At 40.8% G+C, this 23,809-nt stretch overlaps 1 protein-coding gene across 2 annotated transcripts in view; it reads left to right on the top strand.

Moving 5' to 3' along the window:
* Window positions 1-23,809, top strand: part of Nme7 (NME/NM23 family member 7) — a 120,388-nt gene that overhangs the window by 11,473 nt on the left and 85,106 nt on the right. For both annotated transcript variants that reach the window (XM_055624608.1, XM_055624607.1), the window contains exons 2-3: window positions 15,810-15,917; window positions 18,205-18,371. In XM_055624608.1, coding sequence (XP_055480583.1) covers window positions 15,810-15,917; window positions 18,205-18,371 — 275 coding nt within the window. The remainder of the gene's footprint in view (window positions 1-15,809; window positions 15,918-18,204; window positions 18,372-23,809) is intronic.

The following is a 23,809-nucleotide window of genomic DNA, read 5'->3' as shown; positions in this document are numbered from 1 at the left end:
CAGTTCAGAGTTACATTAGAGCCCAGATGTAAACTCAGGGTGATAAGTTGATTTTTGTCAAAAATGCCAGCTCCATTCAGCGAGGAAAAAGTAGTATTTGTAACCATTATTGCTGGGACAATTCAATATTTGCATGTACTAGGATCAACTTAGACTCTTAACATCACATATGAAAAGTATTTTTAACGAATGTCATAGACCTAAATAGAAGGACAAATCAGAAATCGCTTAGAATGAAGAGATTTCACTCATCCCTGCAGTATTGTGTCAAACAAAGCTTTCCTGGATGTAACATCAAAATCTCAAGTCATCAAAAGTCCCAACCTCTTCCCTGTGAAATGTCCTAGAACTGCAAATGTGAAGCAGAGGGCTTCTGAGCTCATTTCCAGAAATCCTAGCTGGATTCCTAGCTGGGTATGAATACATGAGTGGAAGAAACAGAATAATACAAAGGTATGGGCAGAGTTGGAGAAACTGACAGAGGAGGCACAGGCCCCAGGAGTAGGGACTGGCAATAGCAGAGAGCAGTTGGGGACTTATCAGGGTACAGGATGAGAACCGCCAGAGATCCCCGGGAGCAGATGGGCTGTCTGACAGGAGCTAAGGGCTTCTGTGGAGCTCAGCAACTGAATGTGCTCTGACTGGGACTTGAGAGAATAAACATCTTACCCCCAGTGGTCTTCTGTGGTCAGCCATGGTCCCCTCCTAGCAAATCCATGTGAAAGATGCAAGATAAAGGAGTCCTCTGGGGAAGTCCGTGTAGGTCACTGCCCAGGCCCAGTGCAGACTGCAGAAATCTGGTTGAGGATCCAGATGAACAAAATTGGAAAATGCTCAGCGTATACGTTTCCAGGCCTGGTGGTATGATGGTTAAAGACAGGCATATGTTTCCCCACCCCCCGCGGTGTGCCTATGACCCTGATGATTGCAAACCTTAGCGATGGCATTTACATTGATACTTTCTTTGCTGTCAGGTGATTTATGGTTGAGCTGGAGTCAATGCTCTACTTGAGTACTGAGTATAAATAGTATATAATTACTTTAGAGAGTTACTGCTACAGATATTTAGATCCAGCACCTCTGTTTTGTCTCGGGTCTGCTTCTCTCAGAGTTATGCTGAGTTGACAGCAAGCCTTCCTTAAGGGCAGTCCTTGCCCTGAGTTACCTAATACCACATCAACTGTGTTCTCTAAGGTGCTAGCCAGGGAACATAGGTAAAGGGGCAGGTGTGTGTGTGCGCGTGCGTGTGTGTGTGTGGGATCTTTAGATTCTTTCTGGAAATACATAACAAAAAGTTACAAGTACTAGTTTTTGAGCCTTTAAAAATCGAATATTGATTTGTGCCATTTTACCAAGCTCTATCTCTCACACATGTATTTACTTATTTGGACTTTTATTTCAGTATTTATTTGGTGTTTTAAAGGTCTCAGAACTACACATGCCTCTAAGGACTTTCAAAAGAAATAAATGATAGTCACTATCTTCTGGAAGCCTATAATCTGGTTATAAAGAGAATTTTAATTGCACGAGCACACCAGATGACAAGCCATGTTATACTGTGGGAAATCCGTCTGTCCACAAGAAAACTAGGGTCCTTGGAAAGCAGGGCTGTGGAACAAGTCACAAAGCTCTTGCCAAGTCACTGATCTGCACTTCTGTCTCCTCATTGTTAATGTCCCTTTGATATCTGGCCTGTGTGAAAATTGAATCACAAGTCCAGAAATACCAACTGGCTGTTGTTGGTGTGGGAAGACTTCACAGTGATTGTGTTTGCTTTAAGGTGTCTGCAGCACAGCTTGCTCTCGATTTTCAGAGAGGCTTCCCTTAATCTGAGGATGTGACATCGGTTTCTCACATGGCAGCCATCTCAGAAGTCAAGTTTCTTTCTCCTCCTCCTCCTCCTCCTCCTCCTCCTCCTCCTCCTCCTCCTCCTCCTCCTTCTCCTTTAGAAAAAAAAATTTAAAACAAAAACTTTCTGGATAGGTGCTTACTGTGGCCATGGTTCTTTTGGCTTTTCTTCATTCTCCCTGTTAAAAAGTGTAAGCAAGAATGAAGGTGAATGTGCATTTGTCAGCATCACATTTGGGAGAAACACACGAGTTTGTATGTTGATTGTTTTGTTTGTTTGTTCGGTTTGGTTTTCTGTCATTCTGAGACAGTGTTCTTAGTACGTAGCCCAGGCTGGCTTTGAATTCAGGATCTTTCTGCCTCTGCCTTCAGAGTCCTGGGATTACAAGTGTAAGCCACACCATTTGTTGCTGCTGCTGTTGCACTTTTGTTTTAAACAACAGAATGCAAATTAGTCTTGAACCGGAGCTCTTTCTCCTGGGGTTTTGCAAAGTGCATTTTGCAAAGGACAGGCATAGAACTGCTTAAAATCTAGCTTTTTTTTACTGCTTAAAATCTAGCTTGGTTGCTGTGTTTCATTTCCCCTGCTTATTGTGCTGTATCTAAGCCGAGCCGTGGGAACCGCTGGCTTAGTTGCCTACTGGGTCTGGTAATACATTTTTAATGATTTACTATATTCTCGGAATGTTCAAGTCAAAATGAAGTTTGTTCCCTGGCAACAACTTTTTACTCTCCCTTACTGGAAGCAGCTGGCTTGAGGTGGCAGGTCTCAGATGCTTTGGGTCATTCAGGGCTGTTCCAGGCACACAGGCTCAGACTAGTTTAAAAGCCTGTTGAACTGTAACCTTTATTGCCTTAGAGTTTGATGAAGTCACTCAGAAGCTGATAATTATTAGGTCAGATGAAGAGCAGGTGCTAACTCTAAATATGCACATTCTAAAAATCCGATTTTTAGTTATTTCAAGACATTTCTCATGATGCAGCTTATATGTCCATTTGAGTATGATATAAACAGGAAGCATCTAAGTATGCGCAAAATGCCTTGCTGCCTCTTGTGAAATATTTTTACTTGAAATAGAGTGATAAAATGCTAATGTGTAATAAAATGTGTGTACAGTCAGTGCTATGTTAGACTTGTATCTGAGAACATGGCGTGAGTTTTGTTGCTATGTTGCTGTTTTTGCTCTGATGGAGGATTAAGGTGACAGGATGTAGTTGCCAGTATTGAAGTTGTAAGTGCAGTGCATACAGATGACCTAGTGGGACATTTCGTGGAGGCCTCTTTTCACCATTCCTTTTCTCTCTCTCTCTCTCTGTTTGTATTGAAAGGGAACTTTGTAACCTGTATGTCTTCTAAAGCCTATAGCTTTGAGTTTTAGGTTCAGGTTAAGCCAAAGCCTCTTAGTGCCTTTCCAGAGAATGGAGAAATGTGACCCTATCTGTGAGGACAGATAGAAAAAAAAAAAAAAGCGAGCAAGCAATGACCTTCACTCAGCAAAAAGAAGGACCAGACCCTTGTCTTTGAGATAGTGTTTCTTAGCAACCAACCCAGACTTCTTCTGAGTAGCTCCTGACCTCCAGCCAAAAGTCCGCAGCCCCTAATCTTTAAGGATGAGCTAACCACCCCCACCTTCAATTGCAGCTGCATCCACACTTGGCAGGACTGGCCAAGCTTGAGCACCTAAGACTAACCAATTATCTTACTTTATAGCTTCCTCATCCAATCCTAAATTGCCAAGACTGCAACTTCAAATTTCCCGCAATTTTTCTTTTAAAAACCTAAAGGCCTTTGTCTCCGGGTGCCACTCTTTGCTGACTGGCAGGGGTGACCCCATTGCGCAATGGTTAATAAACCTCTTGCTTTTGCAATGAGTCCGTGGTCTGTGGGAGTTTCTGGGAAGGGCATGATCTTGAACTCCTGAGCTGTGAGACCCCAGGTCTTACAGTATGTATCTATCAGTCTGTCTGTCTATCTATCTATCTATCTGTCTATCTGCATGTGTATATGTGTGTGTGTTTGTGTGTGTGTGAGAGAGAAAGAACAACTCTCTAGAGTCAGTTCTTGATTTCTATTCTGTGAGTCCTGGAGCTCACACTCAGATTATCAAACCTTGCTGGCAAGCTTCATATGTGCTCAGCCATCTCACCAATCATTTCACCATTCTCAAGGAGAGTGGTTTAGAGCACATGTCCTGAGGTCTAACTGCCTCTCTTCACCACTATTTAAAGGCTGTGGATCACCTTCTGTAAAGGAAAACCATACTGCTTTGCAGGTGAAATGAAGTCTGCAGGCCACGGCCTAGTGGAAGGGCTGCTTCTTTACACTGCTCGCTTCCTTGCAATATTGAACTGTAAGGATTTGTTTATGTGTGTGGGGATCTTGGTACTCATGTCTGAATTTCAGGAATTTCTTAGAAGTCACAGGATTTGCCATGGAATTATACATAAGAAAGAAGTTGATACACATGTTGTATTAAAAACAAGGTTCAGAGACCTAGTGAATTTGTTGTATTTGGTAATTAATACTTACTATTAATTAGTAAATATTAGATACATCTTTTAGTAAAGCTGTGGTTAGTCCTAAGCAGCTGCTTCACCAAATCACCAAACAGAGACTGGGGTTTATTTAGTTAACCTTGATCACAATGCTGGGCAATAGTTATTCATCCTAAACCTCCAAGCCCACATGGTTTCCTACCATTCAGATTTTACCCATTATACTTGCTTTTAGTTAGGTCTGGTTCATTTCTCCAGGTCTTTCCAAGACCTTTCTTCCAGCCTCTGTTCTCCCAGCTTCTCCATGCTGCTTCTCCTCCTCCTCTGCCTCCCATTCCTTCCTCTCCTCTGGCTCCTCCCACTCCTTCCTCCCACTCCTCCTCCTACTCCTTCCTCTCCATTGCTCAACATTGTGGCTGGTTGTTTTATTTTGTCATGTTTACACAAAGTTGAGACAGGTGATGCTTAGAATAAGTATCACAATGAAATGTCCAGATTGAAACCGGAGAGTGGGGGAGAAAATTCAGCATTTTGAATGAACAAGGGTAAGGTGTATCCATTCCAAAAGAACATTATACCAACATACATATTTTTGGAATGAATCATGATTACATGAATTGAGTATCCAGTTAGATATGACCAGTATTTGAACTGAAGGAGGTAAAATTGACAGTGAGTTCTTGTAAGAAAAAAAAGTATATTTGGAGGCAAAACAATAAATTTAATCTGTAAACTATTGGAAAATATGTTCTTAGTTGGAATTCTGTATAAAGTTATTAGTATATATTAGTATTAGTGTGTTATATGTTATAAATCATCTGTAATAAAACTCTAATGAGCTAGCATAAAACTAAGTAGAGATAGAAATACTGATATTTTGTTCCACTTCCAGCAGGAGATTCAGTTCTTCCCAGATTATTGGGTTAGGAAAGGTCATTTTATCTGGCACTTCATCAGTACCACTATTTAACTTTGTTGTGTATATTTTCTTATTTTGGAAAATGATGACTTATTAGGGTTATTGTAAGGATTATGTAATGATATGGCAAAAATATATAGTGTTATTTCTTATATCCCAAGGCTTAGAATTGCTGTCATTTTGGGGGGTAGTGGAAACTTCTTGAGTATGTTCAATAAATTATTAACTTTTATCTATTTTTGATTTTTAAAATAATTTGAAATGCTAGCAGTGCATCTTTTCTCAGTTAAGTCTAAGCTCTTTCAGCCATCCTATTCTGCTTTATAAACCTTTTCAGTTCCTATCCTATATGCACAATATTTTACTTATATTTATATACAGTATCTCTCTTTTAGTAATGACCCTTTGGGCTTATATAATTATTAGATTGCAAGCAGCAGCATTAATGTTTGCACTCTCCCTGCTTTCAGGAAGTAGAAATGTAGCTTCGTATCAGGCACACATTAGATGGCAGGCATGTGTTGCTGCTTTTAAATTCTACTTTATATAGGGTTGCTTAAAGCCTCTCCTTCCCAAGCCCCCAAGCCCTGGGTAGGAGAGAGGGGGTGCAGACCCCTTTACTTCCCTTGGCTGTTTAGGGTCAGTGGGTTCCCCTGGGGCTATACCAATCTCTGTCTCTATTTTTGTTCCTTTCTACTGCTTTTGCCTCTACCTGTGCCTCTGTTTGTTTTGATGTATTTGCCTATATTTCTTTGAGAGCTTTGTTCATTTCCTCTTTATTTGCCTCCATGTGTGTGGCTATTTCTTTGAGAGCTTTGTTCCTTTCCTCCTTATGTGCCTCTAATAACTGGATAAGCATAGCTTTAAAATAATCTTCCTGTGTTCCCGATGAATTAAAATATCCATTGATTTTGGGGGTTGCTGGTGAAGCCACGATGTCCTGATTTTTGTTGGATGTGTTCTTACGCTGACCTCTAGCCACCTGCTTATCCATAACCTTCGCTGTTTGTTCCTGGAGTCTGTACTTCAGACTGGGGGTCTGTCTGTCTCTGGTGTCTGTAGTATTCTTCAGGAAGATGAGAGAGGTCTACCAGGTTGAGTGGATGCTGGTGTTTCAGCTTTACTAAGGGAGGAAGGTTGCAGGCACGTATGAGCAAGCATGGGGCATATGCGTGGAAGTGTCCCTTGAAGGACAGGATGCTGGCATGTGTAGATGCTTGGAAGGGTCAAGTGTAAGTGCTGGAGGGGGTGCTGGCACTGTTTATGGGCACAATGTGTATGTACAGGTGCCCTGACTACCTCAGTGACCTACAGGCCGGCTGTACTGTCCTCCTGGTGTTCGGATCTGTCTGGGCTCCAGGAATTGTTTGGCTGGCCTCTACTGGGAGACCCACAGAACAGGTGCTTCAATGTTGAGATGCTGTTCCAAGAATCCCTGTGTCGCCCACTGTGGGGGTGTGGGTGGGAGGGATCTGATGTTTGGCTATTAGTGTAGGGGGACCCTGAATCTGGGGCTCTGCCAGCACTCACATGAAGGCACACTCGCTTGCCCTCAGGCCCAGTCAGAAAGCACAGGGGATCCCCCTGTTCTCTACTCTCAGATTTGGGCCTGCAGGGGCAAATGAAAGTGTAGGAGATCCTTCAGCTCAGTGTGTCCTCTGTTTGGCCGCCAGGGTAGCTGCCTCTGCCGTCTCAGTCATGAGCATAAAGGCTCCTGCTTGGACTAGCCGGCACCTTGCCACAGTCACAGCCCTGCGAGGCCCGCCTGTGCCATTTCAGTAGCCCGGCATGGAGGCTCGTGCTTGGGGCAACCACTGCCGCCTCAGCCGAGCAGGGAGGCCCGTGCTTGGGGCAAGGGGAAGTGCAGGGGGGTGGAATATTTGCCATTCTCAGTCCGGAGATGTCCACAGGTGACTGGATCCAAACTCAGGGGTTGTCCCCTCTCTCCCAGGAAGCCTCAGTGTTGATGTTTTGGCTTCAGCTGCCCCTCCACTCACCAATTTCGGAGTTTCGGATCCTGTGCCTCTCAGATACAGTGTGCGCTGGTCACCGCCAGATTGGACCACCTCCCAATCTCTGTCAATGCAGACATAGCAAGCAGTCTCCTCCAAGCTGCTACACTGAAACATTTCTCTCCTACCACACTGTCCATCTCTGGTCACTCCAAACTGCTACACCCAAACACTACATGCCACACTTTATCTCTCCAGGCTCCCATATCTATATCCCTCAGAGTCCTAGACCACGCCCCCCTTCATGCTGCAGGAGGCAGGCCGTGACCAGCAGGCAAAGGCCACACTCTGCACAAGCCAATAATCAGCTGTGGACAAACAGAAGTCCAAACTAACATCCCACACTTGGGATTAAAATTAAAAATTTTTACATAACATAACTGAGCTTACAAAGAAACCAAAACTTCCATTTCAGTCATGTGATTTCATTGAGTTTTAACAAATGAATTTCTTTGAAAGCAGATTGTTTAGGATAGTATTCCCAGCTTTCCTCTTGGTCGCCAGTCTCATCCAAACAGCATCTTTTTACTCTTCTCTGGTTGAATAAAACTCTGTTGTGTATACATTTGTTTATTGACTTATTTGTTGAGGAACACTAGACTGATTCTATCACTTGGCTGTTGGAAACAATGCCACAATCAACATGGAGTGGCAAGGGTTTTTGTTTGTTTGATTACTTGTTTTCTGTTTTGTTTTTGTTGTGTGACTGTAATGGCCTTGGTTGACCTGGAACTTGCTAGACTTGGAACTTATGTAGACAAGGCTAGCCTCTCACTCACAGGGATCCTCCTGCGTCTGCCTCCTGATTGCTGGGTTTAAAGGCTTGTGTTCATCACTCCTGACAGATCAGGTATTTCTGTAGTATGTTGACTTAGATTCCTTTGTGTATCTTAAATAACATTGCCAGAAACACTGAAAGTAACCTGATCAGAGCTGTTCTTCCTAGGATGGCAGCCAAAATTATTGTCCATAGTTAGTGGTTGCTGCTGTCTTCTTACAGCCATATCCTGTTTTCTCCAGGGTACTGTGTAAGCACACTGCCCTTTAGCTTCCTTCCTCGTTGCTCTTTTGGCTCGTTCAGAACTCTTCCTTCTTTTTGATTCAGTGCTTGTGGTGTCTGGACAAAGTATTGATTTTTACACTTAATTTAATAGTTGATTCTAATCACGTGGAGAAATAAATAAGATTTTAAAAGATTTGCTAAAGTAGCAGTAGTTTAGAGAACACCAAGTATCCTAATTTAAGCAACCAGTAGAAGCAGTGGATCTCACTATGGCTAGTGGTAGTTGGTACCCTCACTCCAAAACAGTAATAGCTGCCTTCCCTCCCTTTTCTTCCTTTCTTCCTTTCCTTGATTGCATTTATAAGGTTTTGGTCTTTAAGAGTGATACTGTCAGTATGTTGCTAAACTTAATCCTTACTTTAATTTTGCTTTGCCCTTTTGAGGATTTACCAGAATATCAGGCCCTGGAAAAGCATATGGAATTTTGAGTAGGGATTCTGTTACATCAGAAAAATGTATTGACACAAACATGTTTTGAGATATTTTATAATTTATAATGGCTAACTTAAGAGAGTAAGAATGAATCTTCCCCACGGATGAGCCGCCTAATTGGTTATCCAGTGCCAAGTGGTCAACCCTGAAATCATACATTACAAGCAACACAGAATGAACTCAGCAGGTTGTATTTATGCATTATGTATCCATGTGGCAATAATAATTAAAGAAAAAAGGATGAAATCTGAGGGTGATTGGGGAGAGGTTGGAGGGAGGAAGAATTATGTAGTATTTTAATTAAAAATTAAAAAACAAATAACTTAGAATGCAGTGATTCCTTAAGATTTTACTTGTGAGCCATTAAAAGGAAGATCCAGTAATTTATTTGAAAGGAGTTTTGCATGCTTTAATTAATAGCAGAAATTCTTGAACTGAAATGCTTTCTTATCTGTACATATTCATTCCTTTTAAATAAAATACAAGTCCAATTTGTCATAAGCCTAGATAGAGTCCTTAAATTCCTGTTTGACCCTGCCATCCTAGCGGTAATTATTTTTTAGTTTTAGAGTAGCTATATGTCATTAGGCCATCTTTTTTTAGACAGATACACTGCTAATGAGTGCAGTGTGTAATATGACTTTAAAATTTATGCTGGGCATGGCGGCATCCATTTGTAACCCCAGCACATAGAAGGTGGAGTTAGAGAGGATCAGCAGTTCCACTTTTGGCCACATGACTTAAGCTCCTTGAGGCCTTGTCTCTAAAGAGTAAAACAAAAGTTAAAATCTGTAACACAAAATTACGATAACTGTATGAATGTCAAGGTTTTGCTATTTTCATAACGCCTTTGATTTCCGTGCAAAGCCAATACACAGTTAATTTCTCACAGCTATTATTAATAGTGATTTCATAGTGATTGTTAATGTTTAGTAATAGTGCTTTGCCTATTTTGTAAGTTCAGATTATAAAACAAATCATTACATAACCAATGGAATTACGAAATTTAAGAAGAAAATTGCTACCCAATTTTGACAAAACATCTACGATTAATCTAAGCTTCCCCCAGATGTGCAGACAGAGCCCCCTTCAGTTTGCCTGACACTGCATGTGAACTCTAACCCACAACCTCCCAGGCTCTTATGTGGGTTGGGGCTAATTATATACAGCTGGGAGGGGGTGTCAGGAGGAGCTAGTGGTGGAATCTCAGATGAAGGTCTGAGGAGCCGCCTCACAGGCCCCTTCTGTGAGGGAACATCAGCAGGCCTCCTCATGGTGCTTGAGTAATCCCGGCTGCTCTGACTAATGCGGAGCTGGTGTAATGTGAGAGCACAGTGTCCCACAAACACCCTGCTTCTGATTTAGCCTCGTTAGGAACAGTCTTGGGCTTAGCTAGTGAGTGAGCCCAAATTTAATCCCATCACCACCCAAAACAAAACAATTAAAAAAAAAAAACACGATATTTTTGACCCAGTGTAATGCTTGAATATTCTTTATGACGTGCTTCTGAGAGAGGCTGAAATGTTCAATGAAGATGGGGTGAAAGATTATTCCTGTAACCATCAGGCACATATGTGCAAACTCAAGGTATCTATCCATATGTCCTGCAAGAATCAGCTTCTCACTGGGTTTACCTACCTACAAGGCCAGAACTGTGAAAGATCTGGGAAATGCAAAGTACAGTTTCTGGTTTCGGCTCAGTCACTTGACAAGCTTTGTGATGTTATGCTGGCCGTGCATATTTTCTGGAAGTCAATGTCCTTATTTACGAAATGAAGGGTTTAAGCAAAACAATACCACACGTTGATATCACTTCGAAAACAACTCATGTTTCTTGATAGACTTGTCTCAATGAAGTTGAAAAGCAAATTTTTAATAAAATTTTAAAAGATTTTGAAAGTGAATATGGTCTTGGAATGTGTGTGTGTGAGAGATCAAACTCATAATTTCTGTTATTTTAACAGAATATGTGAGACTGGGTAATTTATAAAGAAAGTATATTTATTCGGTTTATTGTTCTGAGGAATTCAAAAAATGTCCCAAGTACACAGAGGAGGAGTGGCCCATCCTTTTGTAACAGCTCACTCCTAACAAGCACTGAGCCATTCATTGGGGAGAGCCTCTAATATGCAACCTGTGAATGTCTCCTAAAGTTTAACACTTAGACTGGGACAGTGGAAATTAACTTTCAAAAAACTTTTGGACGGGACCTGCAAACCTTAGTGTAGCCTAACGTGTGCCAAGTGTAGATGTACTGTGCTCACATCCCCAAATGCATGTGAGACTCAGGAAGGGACGATGTGTGTGCTTCCAAGGGAAATCAGGGTGTAGAATTTAAGCCAGGTTTGAATACAGTTTATATTCAGGGTACCTCCTTATTGCATAAAGGGAACAGTATGGCTTGGGAGTTATCTTTCTGCATCTGTGAGTAGTAATTCCATGATTGCTATTATAGTTTTTTTAATTGTTTTTGTTTTTTATTTCATTGCAGTGAATAATGGTTATAAAAGAAACTTGGCTACTTTTCCAAGATGGCACAAAGGATACTTCTTTGTTTGAAGTCTTTATTGTGAAACTCTAGGTCAAAACTCCAAAAGGTCATACCTAAGACCTTAGGAGTGTTTGAAACTTTTGGAAATAGTGGAAATCATTCTTGTCAGTTTTTCTGTTCCGTACTTACTTGTCAGAGAGTAATGGACAGAGGCTTCTTTTGTTTCTGTTTCTTAGGTGTGAACACTTTCTTCTACTGTCCTTAAAATGATACTGCTCTGAAATTCCTGAGAGAAGAGACATTTACTATGTTAGTGCAATTGTCTAAACTTGCTAAATTCTCAAGTTTAGGATATTAAAACTTCTCACAATAGGGTCTTTTAGTAGCGCATTGATAGTTCTTGAGGATACTTGACTTCAGTTCAACTCTGAATTGTTAAAGTAGTCAGATCAGGAATTCATGTTCCAAAGATTGCTGACTGAATTAGGACAATTGAATGACCATGAAATGAAGATTAAACTCACCCTTGAAATAGCTAGTGCCGGAGCCTACCAGCAGAGTCGAACTGTTCTTGAGTGGGGAAGGAGTGAAAGAAAATAAAAATAGTGGTACTTTGACATGTTCCTTTTCGATTTGTATCCCCTTGATCTCCTTCAGTTGTCTTATTGCTCTAGCTAGGACTTCAAGTACTATGTTGAGGCGATATGGAGAGAGTGGGCGGCATTGCCTTGTCCCTGATTTCAGTGGGACTGATTTAAGTTTCTCTCCGTTTAGTTTGATGTTGGCTATAGGCTTGCTGTATATTGTCTTTATTATGTTTAGGTATGTGCCTTGTATCCCTGATCTCTCCAAGACTTTAAACATGAATGGGTGTTGGATTTTGTCAAATGCTTTTTCGGCATCTGAGGAGATGATCATGTGGTTTTCCTCCTTCAGTTTGTTTATATGGTGTATTACATTGATGGATTTCCGTATGTTGAACCACTCCTGCATGCCTGAGATGAAGCCTACTTGGTCATGGTGGATGTTTTTTTATGTGTTCTTGGATTTGGTTTGCAAGTATTTTATTAAGTGTTTTTGCATCAATGTTTGATGAACAATGTTCAATGTTCATCAAAGACCCAAGAGAACATTTGGGTCTTTGTGTGATTTAGGTATCAAGGTGACTGTGATTTTATAGAATGAGTTTGGTAATGTTCTTTCTGTTTCTATTTTGTGGAATAGTTTGAAGAGAATGGGAGTTAGCTCTTCTTTGAAGGTCTAGTAGAATTCTGTGCTAAAACCGTATGATACCGTACATGAGTGACCCCAAAATTTCAACCAGAGAACTCCTTCAGCTGATAAACACTTTCAGCAAAGTGGCTGGATACAAAATTAACTAAAAAAAAATAAATAAATAAATAAAAAAATCAGTAGCTCTCCTGTGTACAAAAGGCAAAAAGTCTGAGAAAGAGATTAGGGAAACTACACCCTTCACAATAGCCACTAATAACATAAAGTGCCTTGGTGTAACTCAAACCAAGCAAGTGAAAGACCTGTTTGAAAAAAAAAAAAAACTTTAAGTCTTTGATGAAAGAAACTGAAGAAGATATCAGAAGATGGAAAGATCTTCCATGTTCGTGGATCAGTAGGATTAACATAGTGAAAATGGCCAGCCTGCCAAAGTCAATCTACAGATTCAGTGCAGTTCCCATCAAATACCAACGCAGTTCTTTACAGACCTTGAAAGAACAATTCTCAATTTCATATGGAAAAACAAAAAATCCAGAATTGCTAAAACAATCCTGTACAACTACAGATTGTCAGGAGGTATTGCCATCCCTGATCTCAAGCTGTACTACAGAGAAATAGTAATAAAAATTGCATGGTACTGGCATAGAAACAGAATGGTGGATCAATGAAATCGATTAGAAGACCCAGAAATAAACACCTATGGATACTTGATTTTTGACAGAGAAGCCAAAATCATACAATGGAAAAAAGACAGTATCTTCAACAAATGGTGCTGGTCTAACTGGATATCTATATGTAGAAATATACAAATAGATCCATATTTATCACCTGCACAAAACTAAAGTCCAAGTGGATCAAGACCTCAACAGAAAACCAGACACACTAAACCTGTTACTAGAAAAAGTGGGGAAGAGCCTTGAACTCATTGGCCAAGGAGACAACTTCCTGAACAGAACACCAAAAGCACAGGCTATAAGATCAACAATCAATACGTGGGAACTCATGAAACTGAAAAGCTTCTGTAAAGCAAAGGACACTGTCATCAGAAAAAAACGACAGCCTACAGATTATGAAAGGATCTTTACCAAGCCTATATCTGACAGAGGGCTAATATCCAGAATATATAAAGAACTCAAGAAGTTAAAAAGCAACAAATCAAGTAATCCAATTTAAAAATGGGGTACAGAGCTAAACAGATAATTCTCTGTAGAGGAATATCAAATGGCAGAGAAATACTTAGAGAAATGCTCAATGTCCTTAGTAATCAGGGAAATGCAAATAAAAATGACCCTGATATTTCACCTTACACCCCTCAAAATGGCTAAGATAAAAAACTCAAGTGACAACACATGCTGGAGAGGATGTGGAGAAAGGGGAACCCTCTTCTGTTGCTGGTGGGAATGCAAACTTGAACCACTTTGGAAATCAACCTGGCGCTTTCTTAGACTGTAAGACCTGGGGTCTCACAGCTCAGGAGTTCAAGATCGCGCCCTTCCCAGAAACTCCCCCAGACCAAGACTCGTTGCAAAAGCAAGGGGTTTATTAACCATTGCGCAATGGGGTCAGCCCTGCCGGTCAGCAAAGAGTGGCACCCGGAGACAAAGGCCTTTAGGTTTTTTAAAAGAAAAATTGCGGGAAATTTGAAGTTGCAGTCTTGGCAATCTAGGATTGGATGAGGAAGCTATAAAGTAAGATAATTGGTTAGTCTTAGGTGCTCAAGCTTGGCCAGTCCTGCCAAGTGTGGATGCAGCTGCAATTGAAGGTGGGGGTAGCTCATCCTTGAAGATTAGGGGCTACAGACTTTTGGCTGGAGGTCAAAAGCTACTCAGAAGAAGTCTAGGTTTGTGCTAAGAAATGCTATCTCAAAGACAGGAGTTTTTCTTTTTGCTGAGTGAAGGTCATTGCTTGCTTGCCTTTTTTTCTATCTGTCCTCATAGATAGGGTCACATTTTTCCATTCTCTGGAAAGGTACTAAGAGGCTTTAGCTTAACCTGAACCTAAAACTCAAAACTATAGGCTTTAGAAGACATACAGGTTACAAAGTTAGTCTAACCCTTTCAGTATATACTCACTTATAAGTGGATTTTAAACAGAAAATATAGGATAAACATACTAAAATCTGTACACCTAAAGAAGCTAAGCAAGAAGGAGGACCCAGGGTAAGATGCTCAGTCCTCACTCAGAAAGGCAAATGGGACAGAGATAGGAAGAGGGAGAAAACAGGGAACAGGACAGGAGCCTACAACAGAGGGCCTCTGAATGATACCCTACCTATTAGGGTATCAAAGCAGATGCTGAGGCTCATAGGCAAACTTTGGACAGAGTTTTCATTCAAAGGGGGAGATAGAAAGACCTGAGGGGGACAAGAGCTCCACAAAGAGAGCAACAGAATAAAAAAATCTGGGTCCAGGAGTCTTTTCTGAGACTGATACTCCAACCAAGGACCATTCATGGAGATAACCTAGAACCCCTGCACAGATATAGCCCATGGCAGCTCAGTATCCAAGTGGGGGTACCCTAGTAAGGGGAAGAGGGGCTGTCTCTGACATGAACTCAGTGGCTGGCTCTTTGATCACCTCCCCCTGAGGGGGATCAGACAGCCTTACCAGGCCACAGAGGAAGACAATGTAGCCAGTCCTGATGAGACCTGATAGGCTACGATCAGATGGAAGGAGAGGAAGACCTCCCCTATCAGTGGACTGGGAGAGGTGCACTGGAGGAGATGAAGGAGGCAGGGTGGGATTGGGAGGGAATGAGCAAGGGGGTTACAGCTGGGATACAAAGTGAATAAATGTAATTAATATAAAAATTAAAAAAGAAAATAAAAAACCCAATACACTCTACATAGGATCTGTTTAAGAGCACTTCCAGTAGAAATTGTCACACTGGTTTATTCTAATAATCCCTTTTCATAGTCAGAGCAAAGCAAAACAATGAATGGGTTATGGAGAAGTCAAACTTGTTTACCTCGACCACCTGTCTGTGTAATCCTCACACAAACAAAAGGTGTGAACTTGACAAGACATCCCATCTGCTGTCTCAAGGAAAAGGAGGTAGACTTAGCAAACATCCTGTTTATCCCTGACTCCAGGTGAAGGCTAGTCTGAAAACATGCTTTTCTGCTGAGAGTTCAGACCAAAGCAGCCTGACAAACCCTAAGGGTGTCTAATCAGAAACTAGCATGACAAATTTTTGAGAAAAGAATAAGTCAGTATAATTGCGAAGATTTGTTTGTGTAAATATTTGGAAATTCTTTCTGTATGACTTACATTGGCGTGCTTATGTGATAGTGATACAATGTTTTCTTTTTCGCAGAATCTGTCGGAGAGGTTTGCTTTCCTTGCAGAGTGGTATGATCCAAACGCCTCACTGTGCCGGCGTTATGAGCTTCTGTTTTACCCCGCGGATGGATCTGTTGAAATGGTAAATGGGGGCTGGAAAGCTGGCTCGGTCCATAAAGTGCTTACCATGCAAGCATGAGGACCGTAAAAAGTCAGATTCAGTGAGAGGTCCTGTCTCAAAGTGTAAGGTGAGCCAGGTGTCGTGGCGCACATCTTTAATCTCAGCACTCAGAGGCAGAGGTGGTTGCATCTCTGTGACTTTGAGGCCAGCCTGGTCTATAGAGCAAGCTCTAGGACAGCCAGGACTACACAGAGAAACCCTGTCTCAAAACAATGAAAACAGCAAAGCAAAACAAAAAATAAATAGCAATTTCTAGGTCAGTTAGGGCTACATATTGAGATGCTGTCTTAAAAACAAAAACAAAACAAAAAAAAACAAACAAACAAAAGACTCCCCCAAACAAAAAGCAAAACAACAATACAAGTAAGGAGTACAGCTTCTGAGAACAAGACCTAAAGTTCACTTTTGGCTTCCACACACATTTGTGGAATTCCACTACACATGGGAACTCAGACACTGGTAAGTAACCTTTGTTTGCTTAACATTAGCAAAATTATTTCAAATGGAATGGGGAGGAGGATAAGACTGCCTTTTGTATGGTTGATTTTGAAATTGCATTTGAAGTTACATTTTTCTTTAATTGAAAAACAATATGTTTTGTTAGTTTCCCCCCCAACTCTTCCTAGATCTTCCCCCACCTGTCCACCACAGCCTTTCCTTCCTTCGTTCTCTCATTAGAATACAAGCAGACATCGAAAAATAATAAAATGAAAACAAATCAGAATATGGCAAAACAAACAAAACAAAGGCACAAGAAACACACTCACACACACTGGAACACAGAGGTGACCAGCCTGTAAGATACGCTGACGCAATAGTGGCAGAAAGCTGTGGGGTAGCCAGCTACTGTCTGAAGCTAATTTTTATTGTGTGTGTGTGTGTGTGTGTGTGTGTGTGTGTGTGTGTCTCACTAATACACCAATACAGAAAGGTAACTTTGTGTTGATATTTTTTTTTTCTGAGTTATGTGGTAGACAGGATTTTACCACATAATTTAGAACGGCTTCTTCCTTGAAATCCTTTCTTATCACAGAGGGGATTATAAATGTGCACCTTCACAAGTCTTGTTGCAGATTCATAACCAAAGTATTTTGCAAGTTTTCATATTAAAAATATAGGAACAGCTTAAGCTTGTTGACATTTGGCTATAATTTCAACACTTAGGGGGCTGAGGCAAGAGAATCCCAAGTTAGAGGTTAGCCTGAGCTGGCTAGCAAAACCTTGTCAAAACAAACAGGCCTAGATAGATCTCTTAGTGGGTTAGGGTACTGGCTGTGAAAGTGCGAAGGTCTAAGCTTGAATCTTAAGCTTACATCATAGCTGGACCGCGTTCCAACACTGAGTAGAAGAGACAGACACATTCCTGGAGCTTCCCGGGCAGCTCGCCCAACTCAGACAGCAAACTTCAGGTTCAGTGAAGAGACCCTGTGTTAAGAGAATAAGGTGGGAAATGACAGAGGAAGACACCAGACAACCTCCTTTGGCCCTTGCATGTGGGTGCATGCCCACATGCATGAACATGCATGAAACACACATACACAGAAATAGGTAGATACAGAGAGACCCCAAATTGAGGTAGGACAACTGTATTTTGGATTAATCAAAATATGATTATTATAGTCATAAATAATATTGAAAGTTGATATCCTATGAAAAAGTCAACTTGAAGAGGATCTAAGAGGGCCCCTTTCCTTGTATTTCTTCATTGGTAATCCCTCTAAAAAGTCGGCCTATTTGAGGGTGTAGGGCCTAGAGAGGTGGCTCATTTAAGGGTCTGGCTGCTCTTATAGGTTCTAAGCTTGGTTCCCAGCACCTACACTGGCAGCTCAAAACTGTAACCCCAGCTCGTAGCACACCAACACTCTCTTCTAGCTTTTGCACCTGTACTTACATGTACATACCCATACATAGAGAGATATAATTTAAAGGATATACAAAAAAATTAATAGTATTGGAATGTATATGTAAAAATAAATGTAAGAATCTTTCTGTGGTTCATAGCTGCTGACTTACTGAAATAGTTTGGCTAAAATAAGTGTATTCAGGATAGTTTAAAGTATATATTTTAATTAAAAACGTATCACTAGATTGGATTTGGAAATAAAGATTTATAGTATAAAATATGATTCATATGTGTAGTTAAAAAGTAAAAGGACGTAGCTATCTTTGGTAAGATAAATTGAAAATGGTTTTACTTCACATTGAGACTAAGATCCTTCATAAGTAATCTCATTGTGTTTGGTTTTAGCATGATGTAAAGAATCGTCGCACCTTCTTAAAGAGGACCAAGTATGAGGACCTGCGCGTGGAAGATTTATTTATAGGCAACAGAGTGAATGTCTTTTCTCGACAGCTGGTGCTAGTTGATTATGCGGACCAATACACAGCTCGCCAGCTGGGCAGCAGGAAAGAGAAGTAAGAAAATAGTTCTGTCATCTCTTAAACCGAAACTGCATGTGATTCTGGCTACTAATTTCTGAGTTCTTCTTTCTTTGGGTTTTTGGTTTTTCAAGACAGGATTCCTCTGTGTAACCTTGGCTGTCCTGGACTCACTTTGTAGATCAGGCTGGCCTTGAACTCACAGACATCCACCTGCTTCCCTAAGCACTGGGATTACAGGCATGCACCACCATGCCCAGCTGTGAGTTCCTTTCTTGATTGTGTTTTCACACAATTTTTTTCCAGTGACCCAATATAATGTTTGTTGTTATAAACTAAAAAAAAAAAATAGTGTTGGGCTATATGTTTATTGTTTACCCTAAGATTATCATGGCGGGATTATTTAACCCGCTATCACAGATAATAAGACACAGACACCTATTAGATTTAATAATTTCCTTATTTACCTTGGTTCTGGCAGATATTTCACCTACGCTGTCTCAATAACTCCCCATCCATGTCACAGCCCCCAACCAATGCCATCCACCTTCATCATTCCTATCTGAACTGCCTTCTATCCATAATCCCATGGTACTTGCTTGTATTCTTCATCTAGGCCTTTCAGTGCCATTATTGGAGCCCTTCCTCTCGACCCACATGATTTTTTTCTCCATACTAACCCATCCTATGGTCCTCCTTCCTCCTCTCTTCCCTCCGATGTGTCTCCCATGACTCTCCTGTCCTCTCCAAGGCTAGCAACCTTAGCCAAGCCTATGCCATTCTGCCCTGCCCAGATATAGGCTGTTTAATCAATGAATCAGGTATGTCTTAGGCAGTTTACAAAACAAGGAGAGGTGTAACTAGATCTTGAGGGCCAGTAACAAGCATCAGACCAACTACAACAAGTGTTATAACATTTTTTTAATATTTGGAACTGATTCTGGGATTTGTTCCAGATTAGAACAACAAAGTGATACCTGTAGACTTACAGGGTGATTATTCGTGGAGTTGGATTATTTGAGCATAATTTTTTTTTCCCCAAGGATAAGTATGACTTTGGGGAGAAAGGAAAAAATGATGCATGAATCACTGTAGATTCAGAAGACAATGAGTTATTTCTTATAGAACGAAGGTGCTTGTGGGGTTGTTTTGTCTTGATAAAATTGGGTTGAATTAATTTCCCAGTTAGATGAATTGGGGGGAATTGCTAGTCTAAGGAATGAGTGTAAAGAAATATACAAAGGTGGGAAATTCTGTCATAAGTTGAGGAAAACTATTATTCTGTTTGAAAAGTTGGTGGCTAAAATTTACAAAAGTTTTAATTACTAAAATAATGATCTGAATTATTATGGTAGCAATAGCTATGAGGAGGAAATAAGGAGTGTGTGATTGATAGAGATGGAGTAATGCAAGCTGGGGATGTAGCTCAGTAGGTAGAATGTTTGTCTTGCATTAGTGAAGCCCTGAGGGCCTGCTTAAAACCGGGGGTGATGGCACATATCTGTCACCCAGCACTTGGGAAGTGGAGGTTGCAAGATCAGAAGTTCAAGGTCATATTGGGTTACATAGGAAGTCTAGGCCAGATAGATGGTCTACACATGACTCTACATAAAAAAATAAAATAATTAAATAATGGTAATAATAAACCTCAAAGACAGTCCATGTCAATAATGGCAGATTTAGAAATTTTGGGGCTGAGATGATGGATGAGAAGCTTCGTCAAGGTGATAGAGTAAATGAAACAAGCCAAGATAACAATGAGTAGATTGTGATCCAAAGAGAGAAAGATCGGGAGAACATCAGAAATAACAAAGCTAGAGATGGCTGGCTTTGGAGAATTTTATTCCTACAAAGAATGAAATCCTGACATCTGCAAGAAAGTGGATACAGCTAGAGATTATGTTAAGTAAAATAAGCCAGACTAATGATAGATATCATATGCTTTCTAAATATGTGGAATACAGATAAATAGATGGGTTGGGGGTGGGAGGATGGATGGATGGATGGATGGATGGATGGAGTATAGAAAGAAGACTATGGGAGAGAGGTCTAAAGAGACTAAGGAGTAGGGAACAAGATAGTGTAATAGAATACATACATGTCTGTTTTATGACAATAAAACCAGACAGAGACTATTGGGGGAAGGGAATGATACTAACAAGAAATGAGTCACCATAGGGGAGGTGAGCAGGATGTGAAAAAAACAGAGTATAATGAAAATGTCACTATAAATCACATCACTTTATATATTAGCTACTATGTCTGTATATATTTAAAAGAAAATGATGTCAGCTATAAAGTGTGGTCACACAAAAAGGGCAACCCAGTGGGAAGGGGTGGGCCGCACACTGCTCCACTGTGGCTCCCTGGCAGAGCTGGCAGGACGGGGTGGGAACAGGGTGGGACAGACCCTCATCCAAATTTTAAGCCAGGTGCAGTGGTGAGAAGACGCTGCCCTGTCAAGCATATGTATGTGTGTACCTGTATGTACGTGTGTAGATACACACACACACACGTGTGTATGTTTTTGTTTTTTCGTTTGGTTTTCAAGACGGGGTTTTTCTGTGTAGCTTTAGCTGGACTGCTTTGTAGACCAGGCTGGCCTCGAACTCACAGAGATCCACCTGCCTCTGCCTCCCCGAGTGCTGAGATTACAGGTGTGCGACCCCATGCATGGCTTATAGATACCTCTTTTTGTATGTCCCCTTCATATATATTTCTTACATATATGAATGGGATATATGAAAATGAACCATCCTGAGGTGGGAGAGAGGATAAGGGTTGGTAAGAGTGTTAGAACAGCAAAGTTCAGTGATATACATTATGAAAATGTCTTAGTGAAACCCATTGCTTTGTGCAGTAACTACAATAAATTTTAATACCTGAAAAAAAAAAAAGACATGAGAATTTAAACATCGGAGACTGAGTAGGACCTGAAAATGATTCTTCTCATTCTGTCTTATTCATTCTTGTGTCTTTTGTTTCACTAAGCAAATCTCTTTACACATTGCAAGTGCCTAATTGCTAATCTGTGTCAGTTGACTGAATTAGTAAATTAAAAATTCAGATTTATCTGTTCTTTTTTGTATTTTCTCCCTGTCCTCAAGTTATGACATCTAGTTGATAAGGAAGTTTACCTTGTTTGTCACTAATGCCTATTACTGATCTTCATTCATAGAATTAGCATGTCTCGTAAGTGTTGAAGACATGACTGATTGATAACAATGAATGTAAAAAATGAACAGAAGAAAAGAAACTTTTGTGAACACTGTGATTCAGAGAAGCCAATCTGTCTAGCTTGTTCACAACTGTCTGGCCGACATTTATTGAATGAATGAATGAATGGGGTTATGTGGTTGCAAATGCCAGCTATACAAAGAAGCACTGCCATTGGCAGCCATTCCTGTCTCCCTCAGTTCTTCTCTCCTGTTGCACTTGGCTTGCATTAGTTACCTAGTTATGCTAACTAATACTTGAGATAAGTCATCTTATTAAAAAAAAAGGTTACTTTTTGCCTCTTAGTTTTGGAACTTTTATTCCATGACTGATTGGCCCAATGCTTTGGGTTTGCTGCAGTACAACACATTATGAAGGGAGGTGAGTGGTGGAGGAAGCTGTTCACTTCAGGGAGGAAAAGTAATGGAGACAGGTTTGCTGCATACAGCTCTTCTAAGTTGTGACCTAAAGACCTCACAGTAACCCTCCTCCCCCAGCGCACGCGCACACACACACATGCACACACACGCACGCACGCACGCACAGTTCTGCCGTAGAACTACAGACTTGGGAGTAAGCCTTTACACACAGGCCGTGGAAAACAACTATTCAAGGTATGGCATGGGTTTCCTGTTAGGTGTGTAAACTGTAGCGCAGTACCCTCACACCTACCTTTTTATGCCTCTTTCCTTACTGTTTGCCATCCTGATTTTTTTCAGTTTTGATTGAGAAAGAAACAGAACCAACTGGAGAGTCAGCTAAAAATCAAGCTTTATAGCAAAAAAAAAAAATGACTTAATGATTTTCTTCTGAAAATTGATTTCTAGTGTTATGAAAATGGCATTTTAATTTTTACTGTCCACATTTATGAGTTGCAGCTTTCTGAGAGTAGATTAAATGTGTTGGAAATGAAATTTTAATGTCTTCATCTTTTTTGGCTCTGATTTTGGAGATACAGTATTTGTAATTGTGTACTTATTATTGTAGCCCTTAATATTAGGAATAATTGTTGAAAGTTAAGGCTAAATGTTTAAAAGTTCCAGAAACTAAAAAAATAAATCAGTCAAGCTAATTTCTTTTTTTTTACATTTTTATTTAATTTTTAATTTTTTAATTATTTTTAGTTTTATTAATTACAGTTTACTCACTTTGTATCCCCCCCCGTACCTCCCTCCCTTCTCTCTAATCCCACCCTCCCTCTTCCCCACCCATGTCTGTCTCCCAGTCCACTGATAAGGGAAGTCCTCCTTCCCTTCCCTCTGATCCTAGTCTATCAGGTCTCGTCAGGAGTGGCTGCATTGTCTTCTTCTTTGGCCTGGTAAGGCTGCTTCCCCCTCAGGAGGAGGTGATCAAAGAGCAAGCCAATCAGTTTCTGTCAGAGACAGTCCCTGTCCCCATTACTATGGAACCCACTTGGATACTGAACTGCCATAGGCTATCTCTGTGCAGGGGTTCCAGGCCATCTCCATGAGTGGTCCGTGGCTGGAGTATCAGTCTCAGAAAAGACCTCTGTGTCCAGACTTTTTGGATCTGTTGCTCTCCTTGTGGAGCTCCTGTCCTCTCCAGGTCTTACTATCTCCCACTTCTTTCATAAGATTCCCTGCACTCTGCCCAAAGTTTGGCTATGAGACTCAGCACCTGCCTTGATACCCTGCAGGGTAAAGCCTTTCAGAGGCCCTCTGTGGTAGGCGCCTGTCCTGTTTTCTCCTTTCTCCAATGTCCATCCTCTTTGCCTTTCTGAATGGAGATTGAGTATCTTAGCTAGGGTCCTCCTTCCTGATTAGCTTCTTTAGGTGTACAGATTTTAGTTTGTTTATCCTATATTATATGTCTAATATCCACTTAATGAGTGAGTATATACCATGTGTGTCTTTCTGCTTCTGGGATACCTCACTCAGGAGGATGATCTTTTCCAGTTCCCACCATTCACCTGTAAATTTCATGATCCTTGTTTTTTTATCACTGAGTAATATTCCATTGTGTAGATGTACCACAATTTCTGTATCTATTCCTCAACTGAGGGGCATCTGGGCTGTTTCCAGCTTCTGGCTATTACAAATAAAGCTGCTACAAACATGGTTGAGCAGATGTCCTTGTTGTATACTTGAGCATCTTTTGGATATATGCCTAGCAGTGGTATAGCTGGATCTTAAAGCCTATTACCAAAATAGGTGAATGCCTAATATCTGTATAGGTAAGAAGCCCCTACAGAATAAAGTATTTCTTTCTGTGACTTCCTTACCCTGTCATTACAGGAC

Source organism: Psammomys obesus, unplaced genomic scaffold (assembly GCF_907164565.1).
Source record: "Psammomys obesus unplaced genomic scaffold, mPsaObe1.curated_primary_1811, whole genome shotgun sequence".
NCBI lineage: Eukaryota > Metazoa > Chordata > Mammalia > Rodentia > Muridae > Psammomys > Psammomys obesus.
Note: the sequence above shows the minus strand (reverse complement) of the source record. Positions and strands in the feature narration are given on the sequence as shown.